This window comes from Chinchilla lanigera, unplaced genomic scaffold (genome assembly GCF_000276665.1).
Source record: "Chinchilla lanigera isolate Chin_1 unplaced genomic scaffold, ChiLan1.0 scaffold00029, whole genome shotgun sequence".
In the NCBI taxonomy this organism is placed as follows: Eukaryota; Metazoa; Chordata; class Mammalia; order Rodentia; family Chinchillidae; genus Chinchilla; species Chinchilla lanigera.
Window position 1 is genome coordinate 7359290 of NW_004955430.1, and position 16804 is coordinate 7376093.

At 39.4% G+C, this 16804-nt stretch overlaps 1 protein-coding gene across 4 annotated transcripts in view; it reads right to left on the reverse strand.

Annotated features, from left to right (window-relative positions):
• The window catches only part of Dennd6a (DENN/MADD domain containing 6A), a 69360-nt gene that overhangs the window by 31688 nt on the left and 20868 nt on the right, over window positions 1–16804 (reverse strand). Inside the window, exons 1-8 of one of the 4 annotated variants that reach the window (XM_013515603.1) lie at window positions 16395–16566; window positions 12962–13074; window positions 9408–9488; window positions 7871–7976; window positions 6360–6439; window positions 3998–4060; window positions 3202–3257; window positions 460–489 (exon numbers count right to left, since the gene is read on the reverse strand). In XM_013515603.1, coding sequence (XP_013371057.1) covers window positions 460–489; window positions 3202–3257; window positions 3998–4060; window positions 6360–6439; window positions 7871–7976; window positions 9408–9488; window positions 12962–13074; window positions 16395–16470 — 605 coding nt within the window. In that variant the 5' untranslated portion in view covers window positions 16471–16566. Of the gene's footprint in view, window positions 1–459; window positions 490–3201; window positions 3258–3997; window positions 4061–6359; window positions 6440–7870; window positions 7977–9407; window positions 9489–12961; window positions 13075–16394; window positions 16567–16804 lie in introns of those variants that run through there. The other 3 variants (XM_013515601.1, XM_013515602.1, XM_005387413.2) reach the window with 3 other exon arrangements.

The window sequence follows — 16804 nt, forward strand, 5'->3', positions numbered from 1 at the left end:
AAAGATGGGTTGTTTTTTTTTAATAGTCAAAAGCAGTACTAAGAACGGGGGAAAAAGCAAAACAAGAAGTTTAATCTATAACTGACCATTGAACATGAACTGAGATAACTCACTACTTTGGACCAGCAAAAAAAGCAGATGCTTGTGATATTAAAGAATAACAAATAACAGTAACAAATCACTAGGGAGAGTTCTAATGCTGAATAAAAGAATTACAAGTCATATAAAAGTGCTGCATATTTTTATAGCAGCTCTGGAATTGAATGAAACCACAACTCTACTAATACTTACTAAGCCTCAGACATTTGGAACTTTTTAGTTATTCAGTTAATTTTTCCTTAGTTTGGTAACAATTTTTCCTAACAGATTATGGGGGGGGCACTCTTATCTATTTGTGAAGATCATAAACAATCTAAAACAATTAAAAACAAACACACACAGGGCTGGCTGAGTGCTTACCTAGCATGCATGAGACCCTGGATCCCATCCCTGGAACAAAACCAAACCGAGGGCTGGGGATATAGCTCAGCGGCACAGCGCCTGCCTGGCAAGCGCAAGGTCCTAAATTCAATTCCCAGTATGAAAAAACAAAACAAAACAAAACAAAACAAGAAAACCCCACATATACACACGCTATGGCTTATGTCTAGATGTCCCCCTCCAAAGCCCCATACGGTGAAAGGTGGGGCTTTTTCAGAGGTGGCTGATTGTATAATGTGTGATGCTGGGATCAATGCTAGGATCAAGGGCACTAGGATTAGAGATGTAAGTGCTACCCACCCTAAGTAGCCTGGATAAGATATAAGGGATAAAGAGTTGTGGTCGACCCTTGATGCTTTTGCTACCTTCTACCTGCATGAACTGTTTCTCCTCTGCAATCCCTGTCTGCCACGCCACCTGTCTTGGAGCTTGCTGACTGTGGACTGAAACTTCTACAAACAGTAAGCGAAATAAACCTTTCCCTCTTTAACTCCGGGTGTCGGGCATTCTATCTCAGCAACCAGAGAAAAGTAATAAGAAACACAAAGAAGAAAAATAAAAGTAACATTTAAGTGCAAAAATATGCAACAAATATGAGGTGGAAATTAGGAGAGTTAATTTTAATTACTCAAAGGCAAAAAGGACATGTGAAGGAAGTGCTCCCACAAGAAAAGACAGCACAAGGACAAGGACAAGAGGCTCTTCCTCTTCCCTTCCTACTTGAATCCTGAAGCAGAACAAGGCAGACATTTCTATGCTGAGGGGAAGACAGCCATATTAGCCCGGAGGTGAGTAGCAGAGCTTGTGTGAGAAGTAGCCATCCCTGTGCCGGGAGTAGCCTATAGCCTGCTCTGGAGCCTGGAGAACCTGTGCGTGGTATGGAAGGTGTACGTGGGGGTGGTGACCTGGTTTGGGGTACAAAGCCCAGAAAGCACGTGCTGAGAAAGCACGGAGTGGCAGCAGTGTGTAACATCAGAGGCACCAGGGGTTGAAGAGGCTGCCTGCGGTATGAGAACACCGGGCACACGTCAGAGCAGGGGAACGAGGTTATCGCTACGGACAAGCAGCCTGCAGTGAGGTGTGCAGAGACACAAGTGGAGCACTGAGAGTCAGAGCCCAAGCAGGACAAAGATGCCACCCACTCACAGAGGTAGCCTCGCGGGATATGCGAACCTGAACGGGACGAGAAGGCGTCCACGTGAGGGTCAAGCGAGCAGAGTGAAATACTGAGTGGGATTACTAAGCAGAGTAAGGAAGGACACTGTGCAGAAAGGTAGGCAGGCAGAGTATCAGAGCCCACGAAGGGTGAGAAAGGCACCTGCGCAAAGGACGGGGTTGCAGCAGAGAGGAGATACTGCATACTAGCGGGGGATGGATCAAATCAATAAATAAAAATTAAAATAGTATGAGGCAGCCTCTCAGAAAAAAGAAATAGGAATATGTAAAGGGAGAAAAACCAGCATGAACCATGTCATGCTGCACTGGAATCAAGGGTATCATTTGGAGTTTATGACTTCCAAGACATGCTAATACAGAACTAAATGTGTGTGTGATGAGTGTTTACATGTGCATGCATTTACATGCGTGCACACACACACACTAAGACAGCCCAACAGCAATAATACTCCATAACTGTTGTCTGCCCTGCCAGTGAACACAAAGCCCAAATCACTTCATTCTCAAGTTTCAAGGCAGAGATAGGAGGGAGCCGGGGATGTAGCTCAGCAGCACAGCACCTGCCTGGCAAGTGCAAAGTCCTGAGTTTCATTCCCGGTACCAAAAAAGAAAACAAGAAAAGAAAATTTTACCAGGCGTGGTGGCGCACACCTGTAATCCCAGCACTCAGGAGGCTGAGGCAGGATATTATTTCCACAATATCCCTTGCAAATTTGAGACCAGCCTGGGCTACAAAGTGAGCTCAAGGCCAGCCTGAATTGCATAGCGAGACCCTGACTCTCATTCACACTTATATAAAATGTAAACTCTACATACAAAGTAGAGATTATAAAATATCAATCCAATAATCAGATATTAAATGCTTAATAGTACTACTACTCTGAGATTATTTTTCAAGGTATATTTTTCTCATCTCTTGAGAAAGAAGAACTAAAAAATAACCTGTCCAACTTTGAAAACAATAATATATAATTTATATTCAGGAGAAGAGACACATTCTAATCAAATGTGTTACCAATGGGGGTAATATTACCACCAAAACACAGATGACTGGTATAAGAAGGTGTAAAACTCATTCCTAGAAATTTTTTTAATGGTAATTTAATTTTATATTAATTTCTGCCCATTCCTCAAAATATTCCTTAATAACTCAAACATTACAATACCATCCTTCTCATACCAAAACAAAAAACAATTTGTTTTTCTCATGTAATTCCCAAACCATATCCAAATTTTCCTGTCCAAGTTCATAAAATCCAGCCAGGGATGAACCACTGATTTTTTTGTGTGAGACAGGCTCTCACTATGTATGTAGTTCAGGCTGGCCTTGAACTCACCGTGAGCCCAGGCTGGCCTTGAACTTGCAGGGATCCCACACACACACACACACACACCACTCAGCCTCCCAGGTGCTACCATTGATCCTTTACCATGTGAAATAAACATCCTCACCCAACTTTTTTCCACATCATCTATAAGAACATCTATTTTCTAAATAAATTAACAAGTAAGACAAAGCAAGAGATAAAAGGTATTTTTTTTTACCTGAAAAGATCCACCTCATGAACAGTAGGTAAAATAACAGATATGTGTGTATTTGCCTAAGAGACAAAAAGGAAAAACAATAAAGATATCACTAAGATTTGCAGAAACTGATTTTTAAAACATGCCTATCTAGTTCATGATCAATAAGCCAGGTCACCCTGTCTACCTTATTTTAAGATTTATCTCCTCCAGAAGCAGCCAGAAAGAGAAAGGATCTTACTGATCTCCCACAACACAGCCCAAGACAGAAAATACACAGATACCATGGATAAGGAATTGTCCAGGAGTCAGATGTTAGTTCACAACTGCATGAAACACCATCATTTAAACCAGTTTATATAAAGAACAGGAAAAAAAAAAAAATCAGTCTTCTTACTGCCCTCCATTTTTATTCAATTCAAAGAACAAAGGGCCTGCTAACATACCAGATAAAACATTTCAGCCCCACCCATGGACAGATGTTTTCAGAGAAAAGAAAGGGAATCATAACCACAAAATCTTTTTGACAGTCTCCTAAAATCAGAAGTCTCCTGGCCACTCTTCTAAGATAAAAGGTATTCCCAGAATTAACCCTTCTTGAAAAAATACCTTCCCCTTGTGCTAACAATTACGGTATACTGAGTTCTCCAGTGTCTACTGGAGAAATAACAAGAAACAAGAGAAAGTTTATTATCAACGCACTGGAAAATTACTTCACAGAGTATTTCCACAATATCCAGAAATATATAACAAACCCAAGAAATCATATCTGCCAGTTTAAAAATTCTGTGATCAATTACCATGTTCTACACACTACCTGTTGAGTTAGCTGTGTTATTTGAGTAGTTCCAGGCTTGTCATGACATGTAGGAATCCGTACCTTAAAAAGACAAGAAATTATCTTTGGCTATAAATGAACAAGGGATCAAAAGTGCCCTATTGTGTTGCTGTAAAGGTGTACTCAGGAATGCCTAAAAAGGCAGTAGAAAATGTATCAGATTAGCCTGGCCCAGTGCTAAGCAGGCTGAGGCAGGAGGATCTCTACTGAGTCTGAGGTTAGCCTGGCCACATACTGAGTTCAGGGCCAGCTTGAACTACATAGCAAGACCCTGTCTGAAACAAAGAAAATAAAACAAAAACAAACAAAAAAAGTCATGTCAGATTAAAAAACTAAGGCTAAATTCCAGCAAAAAGTGCAAGGTCTCCATATTCACAAAGAAAAATCACTAACCTACTGAGAAGCAAATGTGCCAAAAAACACAAAAAGGACATCACACCATTTCCTGTTTATTGTTCCAATCTTTGCTTCATTACTGTGCACACACCCAAACATACCCCGAGCTTGCCAAACTCGGATAAATGGCGCAAGAAACAATGAGCACTCTCAACCCAGGCCTATCAGGATAACTTGTGATGATTTCCGAAGGAGAGGATAGAACATACAAAAAACGAGCAAACCATACTGGGAATGGTGGTGCACACCTGTAATCCCAGCACTTGGGAGGCTGAGGCAGGAGGATCTTTGTGCATTCGAGACCAGCCTGGGCTCCAAAGTGAGCTCAAGGCCAGCCTGAACTGCATAACGAGTCCCTGTCTCAAAATGACCAAAAAAAAAAAAAAAAAAAAAAAAGAGCAAACCTAAAGAGACAACACTGTCAAAAATAAATCCAATCTGACAGTAAATTGCAAAGTACTTAAAAGTATACTCATACAAGGTTTAAAATGTTAATAAAATGCTAATACATTAAAAAAAAAAAAAGCAACAACTCACAAAATAACCCTAACAGAGAATACCCTAGGAAGAACATGTCCGCATTGACATTACATGTTAAGAGTATGACTGCTGAGTGTGGTGGTACATGCTTGTAATCCCAGAACTTGGGAGGCTGAGGCAGGAGGACTGCTGAGAGTTCAAGGCCAGGCTGGACTACACAGCGAGTTCAAAGCTAGCCTGAGCTACAAAGCAAGACCCTGCCTAAAAAAAAGAGAAAGATTACTTAGAACTGAGAACCAATAGCTTTCCTAATTTCTCTGAATTTACAGTAATTCAAACTTAATTTTTCAAGTCATCTGTTTCTACTATAAGCCATCCCTGAAGGCACTGGTAGGGACCTGGAGTTGCAGGATTCTAGGAGGTAGCACGTACATTCACATGCATCACACAGGAATGACATCCTGTGCAAACAGGATGCAATGGGACTGCAGACATGTGAAGCTGTGTTACTATGGACTGTGTGAAGCCGGATGAGTTTGCTATCTCTAATGCCGCTCATCAAGGACAAACAAGTGAAAGCAAAACACTGCTCAGAGTCATTAAGAAGTTAAGAAAGCAAAACCCATGTGTGAGCTTCCCTACAAGTTATTCTATTTTTTAAAAATTATTTATTTTGAGACAGGGTCTAGCTATGAGGCCCAGGATGGCCCTGGATTCACTATATACACCAGGCTGACCTCAAACTCACAGCGATCCTCCTGCCTCAGCCTCTCCAGTACTGGGATTACAGGCGTGCACCACCGCATCTAGTTACTGAGTTGTTTTAAAAGGGGACAAGAGGGCCCAGGGGTAGTGGTATGTGCCTATAATCCCAGTACTCAGGAGGTCGAGGCAGGAGGATCACTGAGAGTTTGAGGCCAGCCTGGGCTACACAGTGAGTTCAAGGCCAGCCTGAACTACATAGGCAGAGAGGGAAGGATGGAACAAGGGAGTGGGAGAGAGAGAGAGAAAGGGAGAGACAGAGAGAGAGAAAGAGGCAGACAGAGAGAGACAGACAGAGGAGAGCAAGAAAGGAGAGGAGAGAGAGAGAGAGAGAGAGAGAAAGAAAGAAAGAAAGAAAGAAAGAAAGAAAGAAAGAAAGAAAGAAAAGAAAGAAAGAAAAAGAAACAAAGAAAGAATGAGAAAGAAAGAAAGAAAGAAAGAGTAGAATAGAATAGAACAGAAGAGATAAGAATGAGACAAGTGAGATAGCTATAAATCAAGGATGGTGAATCTTTTGAAGACCAAGTGCCCAAACTGCAGCCCCAAACCCACTTATTTATCACAGTGCCAACACTGCAATTAAACCTTAATATTGAGATTTTAGTCTAGAAAACACAGTTCACATATTAACATCTTTTGTCTTAAATGAGAAATATAGCAACATGCAGGCCACAGGTTTGCCACCTCTGCTACAAGCTATTACCTTCATTACCACTCCCATGATAGGCAGGTGCAGTGTCTTCCCTGGCACGGGAGCAGGCCATCTATCAACATCATTACATGCTGAAAAATACAACCGAAACATCTGCTTAGTATAAATAAGAATATTAAAATAGGGCATTAGAAATTAGAACTTTAGCCTAGCCAGTACAAAGTCCTGAGTTCGATTCCCAGTACCAAAAATACAGCAGCAACGAAGAAATTAGAACTTTACTTTTTGTAAAGCAGGAAAAATACACTGGAAAGAACAGAAAGTAAAAGAAAAGTAATACTGTGATGAAAATATCTTACATATCACTCAGAAAAACATATATTCTAGGTAGGATATAAATTGGTTAATACTTTTTTTCTTAGCAGTAATAAGGATTGAAGGCCTCACAGATGATAAGCACGCAATCTAACCACTGAGCTATACCCCCACCCTTTTTTGTGGTTTGTTTTGCTGTGCTATCTTGAGATAGGGTCTCACTAACGTGCCCAGCCTAGTCTCCAACTTTCAATACTCCTGCCTTAGCCTCCCATGTTAACAAGTTTACAGGCATGTGCCACCATGCATGGTAATAAAATTTTTGAAAGTGACAAACTAACATTTAAAGAAAGTTTTTCTACTCATTTATTACTACTAAAATTAGCTACAAATGAAAAGTCTGGGCGGTAGGGATTTAGCTCAGTGGCACGCGCCTGCCTGGCAAGCGTGAGGTCATGAGTTCGATTCCTGGTACTGGCAAAAAAAAAAAAAAAAAAAAAAGCCTGGTGTGGCAGCACATTCCTGTAATCCAACACTTGGAGGCTGAACCAGGAAGATCACTGCAATTTAGAGGCCAGCCTGGGCTCCACAGTGAGTTCAAAGCCAGCCTGAAGTGAGACTCTGTCTCAAAACAAACCTAATTTAATTAATCAATTAATTACATTAGCTACAAATACACATTATCTGGTTGGGGCCTTCCAACTATATCAAATTACTAGTGAATTCCATTTAATGGTACTGTGAGAACTGTCAATTCAAAATTCATTTATTAGGGGCTGGGGATTTAGCTCAGCGGCAAAAAGCGCCTGCCTGGCAAGCGCAAGGTCGTGAGTTCGGTTCCCGGTACCGGAGAAAAAAAAAAAAAAAAAAAAAAAAAAAAAAAAAAAATTCATTTATTAGGGGCTGGGGATTTAGCTCAGTGGCAAAAGCGCCTGCCTGGCAAGCACAAGGTCGTGAGTTCGGTTCCCAGTACCAGAGAAAAACCAAAAAAAAACAAAAAACAAACAAACAAACAAAAAAAACAAAATTCATTTATTATTATCCTAATAAATGACACCATCTACACTGTTAGAGGTGATAACAACAGATACTATTTTTTGGTGTTTGCAGAAGAAGATGCCATACAGTTTTGTATCTCCTTCCCTCATATAATCCTTAAATTATCCTCCAATTATTTTAAGGTCAACTTTTTGGTAAAAGTTTAAAAACTTCATAAAGGTATATAATTCATACAATGTTTAACTTACCTGCTTCCAAATAAGGTTCATTCTTTTCAAAATACTCTGGTGCTATCTGTTTCAGCACAGTGTGAAAAAAATGAATGTAAGGTAGTTTGCTGATCAAAACCAATGACTAGGGGGAAAAAAATAAACAATTTTTAAAAATTGTCTAATTATTACAATTTAAGTCTCCCATTCACATCTTGCAAGAGCAATTACTAACTAAATTCAACAAAAAGTATGGATTTTCAAATAAAAAGGCTTTTACAAAGGATGGTTAAAAGGAATCACAAAACTACAGCTGCATTATATAGAAAGGTTAACCTTATTACCATACTTTAAGACTACTAGAGCATATTCACAGACATTCCTGATCATCAAGAAAAAGAATTACCTATAAACAGACCAATGTCATGAATAATTTCCACAGTCTAGCTACAGTTGTCCACAAAACAGCAATACAAACAACTAGGAATATGAACTCTTCCTATTAAGGAAAGAAGAAATTGTAATGGTTTTCCCAAAGATCTATGACTACTGCATTGTACAGTTCAACTGTTATTTCTTTTTAAAAGACTGTACATTTAGAATGGACACAATAATTGGTAAGGTATTGGTGAAGTTTATTTACTGGTCATTCAAAAAAAGATATGCAAGTTTTTATTAGTTGTAACAATATTACAACCTAATCTTTCAGTTATTCTAGAATGTCAAAATTAAGAAGACTCCTCCATATACTAACTGGAACTTATTATCAGGATTCTAGCACAAAAATAGCAAAAATTCAATAGCACTTTAAATTCTAGGAACAAGTATGTATAATCTAAAGCCAGGCATGGTGGCACATGCCTGTAATCCCAGCATTGGGCAGGCTGAGGCAGGAGGATTTCCATGAGTTCGAATCCAGCCTGGGCTACTGTAGTAAGTTCACAGCCTGCCTGAACTACCCAGCGAGACCCTATCTCAAAAAGAGAAGGGAAAAAAAGTATAATCTAAAAGATAACAGACATTTGGCATGATGGCACATGCCTATAATCCTAGCACTCAGAAAGCTGAGGCAGGAGGTTCGTTGTGAGTTCAACAGCCTGGGCTACAAAAGTGAGTTCAAGACCATACTGAACTGTACAGTGAGACCCTGTCTCAAAAAGTCCAAAAAAATAAAAAATAAAAAAAACAGATGAAATACTTAAAACTTTAAAGACTGTTACATCTGTCTCTATTTTTCTTTCTTTTTTTAAAGTAACAGAGGTTAAGAGCAGAATATGCTTACTAGGAAAAGAAAGCTTCTGTTTGAGACAGACAGAAGGGGTCTCAAGTGGGTTGCCCTATTTCTGTTTTTCTTTTTCTATTTCTGTTTTTCTAATCATAACATAAAAATATTAAAAGCCCGGCATGGTGGCACATGCCTATAATCCAAGCACTCAGAAGGCTGAGGCAGGAAGATCATTGTGAGTTTGAGGGCAGCCTGGGCTACAGAGTGAACTCAAGGCCAGCCTGAACTGTGTAACAAGACCCTGTCTCAAGAAGACAAAAAAAATATTTTATTAGTATATATGAAAATTACCTTCTGAAAGTAGCCTCTCTTAAGAGTTTTATCTCGAACTTGTCGAAAATACACATATCCATAAAAATAAGCAGGGTCTTTCTATAAAAGAAGTGACAAAATAAAAGTATGTTATTTTATGTCTATGTACATATATAGATACACACATATATATGGCCATCTTTTAATATTAACATCAGGATCCTTTGTAAATCCCAATCATGATGTGAGGAATACACAAAGAACTGGTTATGCTTTACTATCAACAAACAGTAATCATGACAGGAGTTGCCTGATAAAAACCTGCTAATGTACTAACTGTACCAAAGATGAAAGGCTTATAATCTAAAATGAGACTAAGAATCATCTGAAGTGAGACTTCTCCCTTACATCTGAGTTTATATTCATTATTCATATCTATAGTAGTTATTGAAGTGAGAAAATAACCAAATTCTGTATTTTCCCCAATGCTGTATGTTTTAAATTCTGTTTCATTCCTCTCTCTCCCTCTCCCCCTCTGTGTGTGTATATATATATACACACATATATGTGTGTGTGTGTATATATACACACATATGTGTGTGTGTATATATATATATAGTTTTTTTTTTTTTTTTTTTTGGTCTTTTTGAGACAGTATCTCGCTATGCAGTTCAGTCTGGACTTGAGCTCACTTTGTAGCCCAAGCTGGTCTCAAACTTGTAATGGTCCTCCTGCCTTAGCCTCCCAAGTGCTGGGATTATAGATATGCACCACCACACCCGGCCCCTGCTATATATTTTTTTTAATTTTGAATTTCACAGGGATATAAGCCATGAGTCTTTTACTAAAATTAGATATCCTAATATAAAATTTCAAGAGAGAAAATAAAAGGCATTAAATGCCAATCTGAATCATATATACTAGTCAGTTATATGCAAGCCCAATAATAATCGAACTTTCTGAGTGTTTTTTTAACACACAGTTTGAAAGGTAATTACACTCTAACACCTATGGGGTTTTGAGATCCTAATGAAATAAACTTTGGTTCAATTCCTTATTTGACTGGTATTCCTTCATTAAGTATTTATTAACCTCCTCCTTCAAACATATTATGTTAACATAAGGAGATGCATAAACCACAGTTCTTCAAGATTACAATCTGGGGAGGGTATAAAAAGTACAAAAATGGTATGTAGTAGAATGGTGGGTTCCAGGAAAAAAGCACAAACTGTCACATGAAGGTCAAGGGAGAAGAGTAAAGACTACACAGAAGCAGCTGATTTTAACTGGACATTGAAGGATGCATATGGTTTACATGAAGACAAAGCCATTGGAGATGTAGAGGGCCCACAGGGGGAGGAAAACAGAAAAACACAAGCTTCCTTAAGAAAACCCACACGGGGCTGGTGGCACAGTGCCTGCCTGGCAAGCACAAGGTCCTGAGTTGCATTTCCGGTGCCAAAAAAACAAAATGAAAGGGAAAGGGGAAGGGGAAGGGGAAAGGGAAAGGGAAAGGGAAAGGGAAGAAAGAAAAGAAAAGAAAAGAAAAGAGAGAAGAGAAGAGAAGAGAAGAGAAGAGAAGAGAAGAGAAGGAAAAGGAAAAGGAAAAGGAAAGGAAAGGAAAGGAAAGGAAAGGAAAGGAAAGGAAAGGAAAGGAAAGGAAAGGAAAAGAAAAGAAAAGAAAAGAAAAAAGAAAAGAAAAGAAAAGGAAAGAAAAAAGAAAAGAGAAGAGAAGAAAACCCACATAGTTCAATTTGGCTAAAACAGCACAGGTAGTAAGACGACAACGGAAACTGGAAAGGTATCTTACTCTGATAGACCCAAATAGTGAGGACAGGGAACAGTGCTATCTTAGCTCTTTACCCATTCAGCAGTTTCTCATCATTTTATATTCCATTCATTTTTATACTATAGATGTACTTTAGCTGGCAACACTTTGTAAGGTAAGAGTCTGTTGGAAAAAACAAGAATTGGGAAGTCTGGGCAAATTTCTTATCCTCACTAGCCCTCATTTCCCTCATCTGCAAAAGGAGCTCTCTCAGAGGACTGTAGGGAGGATCAACGTGGCAATATGTGCTAATGCACACATGGTCTGGAACACAAAATGCCTTAATAAATAATAGCTATTATTGTCACTGATTGGAAGAGAATGTTTAAGAGACATTCCAAAGATAGAAATTTTGCTGAGAGAGTGTTCCTGCCACCAGCAGAACAGGAAGGTCAACTATAAAAGCTGACTTCAGGCCAGTGACATCAAGTTCGTACTGAGTGTGCTGACAAGACACCCAGGTGGAAATGCTCCTCACGCAGTGAGAGATGTAAGCATAGAGTACCAAGGAGAAGAACATACAGATTTTAAAATCATCTGAATTACTAAAGTTATTTCAATAAACAGTAACTATAAATAAAGCCTGTTAGAAAATCAAAAAGAAACAACTATATTCTATCGTAAAGTACAAGGGGTTACCACTGGGCATGACTACTCCAATTCTGGAAGGTATGGACTGTTTAGTGCCACTCCACCCCCACATCTAAACAAAGAATTATTAACAAAAGAAAATCACCTCAGCATGTTATGGTTGAGACACTGTGTCAACTTCAGGAGTCTAGAGGCTTGGCTAAGTGACTCAGCAGTTCTGCATCCTGGGGTGAAAAGGACACGCCCTTACAGCTCTGGAATGTTGTTCATTGTGTCAATTTGAGAAATTTAAAAAGTTAACTAAGTGACTGAACCAGGGGCCAGGGTCCTTACTTTATACCCATCCTGAGCCTGTGCAAGAAGAGGGCATGGAGATTATGTGAGTGCTGCTCGCCCCCTGGGTGGGGCAGCCTGCTTACAACAGAAGGGAGGAAGAGAGGCTTGTTCCCCACACCTTTTGGTCTTGCTGCTTTTGCTGTCTTCCGCTGAACGGTTATGTACCACTCTGCCTTGGAGCCAGCCAAGTATGCCCCGAAACCTCCACAAACTGTGAGCTAAATAAACCTTTCCTTCCTTAATTTTGGGCACTGGGTATTTTGTCTCAGCCAAGAAAAGTAACCAAGGCAGCATTCTAACCCATTTCTATAATTCACAATGGCATTGTATGTTTGAAGAACAATAACTTTATACAGTCTCAATCACTCACATGCTAAAACCCTGTCAGTTAGTCTCTTAAGAAATTCAGACATAGAGCCAGGGATATACCTCAGCGGCACAAGCGCTTGCCTGGCAAGCGCAAGGTCCTAAATTCAATTCCTGGTACCCTGCCCCCCCCAAAAAAAAGAACTGTTGAGCTGTGTGTGGTGATGCACACCTGTAATCCTAGCACTTGGAAGGCTGAGGCAGGAGGATCGTTTCAAGTTCATGACCAGCCTGGGCTACAAGGTGAACTCAAGACCGGCCTGAACGCATAACGAGACCCTGTCTCAAAACACACACACACACACACACACACACACACACACACACACACAAATTCAGCTATATAATAAAGTAACAAAAAAAGTAAAATATTTCTCAATGCTGTAAGAGGTAACTGAGAAAATGAGCTCTGATGTAGTAAGTTCTAAGAGTTTCTTCTCCTGTGAACATGTTTCTGTAACTACTTTCCAACCTTTAAGTAAACTGGCAAATCTTTGTCAAATTGATCCAGAAGACAGTGCAGCGACACCCTCCTCCCCGAAGACTGTCGAAATCTAAAACAAAACTGCGTATCTCCAAGACAACCTAATGCAAACAAAAATGAAACAAAGTAAGGGTAGTTTAGTAGAACATTTACTTATCTAGTTTCATCATTTTTAGAGCTGAAGGAACTCTATAAGCATTAAACATTCTGTCAGGTTTTAGAGAAGAAAAAAGAAATCCTAAAAGTTCAGGTGCCTTGCTCAAAACCATTTTTCCTGAATAGAAGCAAAGGCAGAAGTGAAACATGTCTTAACTCACAAGTCTCTTTGATTTTCCTATTTCATTTTCTCCATGCAATTACAAATTTTGGGAATCTACCTGGTATAATGCTTACTCACAAGCATAATAATGAGCAAAACAAACCAAACATAAAACCATGTAGGTAAAACAAAAAATGCAAATCAACCACAGCAATATATGCACATCTAAGTTTATAGAGACACAGTCTGTCATAACTAAATCTTGGAAACAGCCCAAATGCCCAGTATTGATCAATGGATAAAAAAGATGTGGCGTTTTTTATACAGTGGAGTATTACTCTGCCGTAAAGATAGATAAGCTTGAGACATTTCTAGGTCAACTGATGCCCCTCGAGATCACATTCTTCAGTGAAATAAATCAGACATGTGTACAAATGCAGCTTTGTTTCTTTGGTGTAAGAAACTGAAAGTGTAAATAAAGACCAAAATGTATAATAGATATTGTGAAATGGGAAGAAAACATTCAAGTGGGGAGGGGAACAAGGGAGGGAGGAAGAAGGGAAAGGAAAATGAGAAAAAGAAAGAATGGAAACTTAAGTTTTTGTAAATAAGGAGGGGAAGTGTGGTTGAAGGGAGGGTAGGAGAATGGGGGAAAAAAGAATCAAGTTAAATCATGTACTAGTACAAATTCTCTAAGATGAATGTGATCATTATGTATACCTAAAATGTACCAATACCGCTTCTCGGCCTTTTAGCTAAGATCAAGTGTAAAATGTACCAATAAATTTAATTTAAAAAAAGAAAAACAATAGTGTTTATAGATGCATAACTGGGTCATAAACATAAAGGTAAGAAATTGGGCACAGTGGTACAGGACTATACTCCCAGAATTCTGGAAACTGAAACAAGAGGATTCAAATTCAAGCCTTCCCAAGTGTTGGGATTACAGGCATGCACCACCACACCGGGCTTATACCCCTTTTTATTTTGAAACAAGATCTCACTAAGTAACCCAGGCTGGGTTTGAACTTACAATCCTCCTGCCTCAGTCATCCAGAGTGCTAGGATTACAGGAATGAGCCTCCACTCCTGGTTTACTTGTGGTTTGACAATAATAATAATAATAACAGTAATAATGATAAAGATACCACTTAAACTCACTTTCCTTAGCAACAAAAGTTAGGGGTACTACTAGATAATCTCTAAAGTCACTAAATTCAGCAGTAACGAAGATTATAAAATAAAACTTCATGACTGACCTATGACGGTACTTAATTCCAAGCACCTAATCTAATATGCTCACTAAGAAAACAAAAGACCAAAAGGATGGAAAAGTTATGCTATGGACAACAATGTTTTCTCATTATTCACTTAAAAATGGAAAAAATTTTCAAAAAATGAAACAACCCAGGCATGGTATGGCACACCTGTAATCTCAGCACTCAGGGGGCTGAGGCAGGATTGCTGCAAGTTCAAAGCCATCCTGGGCCACACAGTAAATTCAAGGCCAGCCTGAAATAAACAGTGAGACCCTATGTCAAAAACTACCCCCTAAAAAAGCAAAAAATTAATGTAAATAGACTTTTATCAACAAAGATATAAGCATTAATGTACATAAGCTATAAATGACAACTCCACAGAGACAAGACAAATTAGCCCAAATTCGTGGTCAAGAGCAATATAAATACTTCCTCTTAAAAACATAGTAGGTGCTAAGAGAACAGTAAATGAGGCCTGTAGGACCCCATAGCTTCAGTTTTTTGTTTTGGGGTTTTTTTGAGAGAGTCTCGCTGTGTAGCTAAGGCTGACCTTTACGCACTATGTAGCCCAGGCTGACTTCAAACTCATGGTGAACCTCCTGCCTCAGCCTCCCGAGTGCTGAAATTACAGGCATGCGTCACCACTCAGCTTCCATAGCTTTGGTAAATGTTCCATTTTCATGTATCTAACACTAATAGTCTCTAATAGTCTCTAATAGTCTCTAATAGTTTAGAAAACAGAACTAAAATTCCTACACCTTTAAAACCTAGAAATTTTCTGTAATCTTTCCCTTTTTTGTCTTGAGAGTGCTGGGATTACAGGTGTATGCCACCACGCTGGACTATGAAATGTTTCTCCAGTAAAAATCCTATAGATTCCTAAATCAAAAGTATCAAAACTATTCTGTCACTATTTTGGAGTGCTTTTCCCTTCCAGTAATTTAATAGGCAGTAACAGTTATTCAGTGCTTACTCTGGTGCCATGGCTGTTCTAAATGCTTTAGCTATATTAACTCATTTAGTCTCTGCTTCTCAGACAGGTCTCATTGTTATCCCTGTTTATAAGGAGGAAAGAAGAGCACAGAAAGGCTACATAAAAGCATCCAAAGAAACAAATCTGCCAAATGGAAGGTCGAGAATTTAAACTCAAGAAGTCTAACTTGAATGCTGAGATGCTTTACCAGTACACCGAATCAAAACAGACTTCAAATATACTACTTCTTTCATTTATATGTAATCTCTCAAGAGCGAGGCCTGTTGCCACATGCCTATAATCCTAGCACTTGGGAAGCTGAGGCAGGGGGATCACCTCAAGTTCACGGCCAGCCTGGACTACAAAAATAGTTCAGGATCAGACTAAACTACAAAGTGAGACCCTTTATATAAAAAAAAAATCTCTGAAATAGGAAAATCCATAGCGATTCTCCAACATAAAGGTAGATAAAGAACTGCCTGGGACTGGGTGAGAAGGATGGTGGTGGGAGTAGGAAGAAAATGGAACACAGTTTCTTTTGGGGGTGACAAAAACCTTCTAAACTTGGCTGTGGTAACAGCTGCACAATCCTGTGACCCTACGAAACACCACTGGGCTGTACGGGGCTGAGGGTGCAGCTTAGTGCAAAGTGCTTGCCTCGCCGGATCCCCAGCACCACACACAGCAGGACATCGGCTGTGGCGGTGCACGGCTATGATCCCAGCACGCAGGAAGCGGATGCGAGAGCATCAGGACAGCGTGGCCTATCACAGTGAATTCAAGGCCAGACTGCATTACATATTGAGACCTGCCTCAAAATAACACCCAACAATGAAAAAGAACCCACCGAATTATACACCTTATATGTAAATTGCATTTTGTAGGAACTGTATTCCAAAGTTTTTCTTTAGTGTCAATTTTTTTACTCACAATTCCAAAAACTAAAACCCTTCTGAAAAGGATCCCTCAAATGGAGACTTCTTGAATTTACTGGCTCCTGTGCCATCTGTTCATTCAAGGAACCAGTCCTTTCAGTCACGGCTTCTCCTTCACCAATGTCATGTAGTATGGCAGAAAGAGATCTCCTAGCCAGGCGTGGTGGTGCATTCCTATAATCCCAGCACTCGGGAGGCTGAGGAAGGAGAATTGCTGTGAGTATGAGACCAGCCTGGGCTACATAATGAGTTCAAAGCTAGCCTGAACTACATAGCAAGACCCTGTCTCAAAAAAAGAGAAAGGGATCTCCTTCTGTTTTAAAATTAACGTAGACATACAGTATTTTGTAAGCTTCCTTTACCCCTGCAACTCAACTGAGACTGCAAAGTAGAGAATATCTTCTT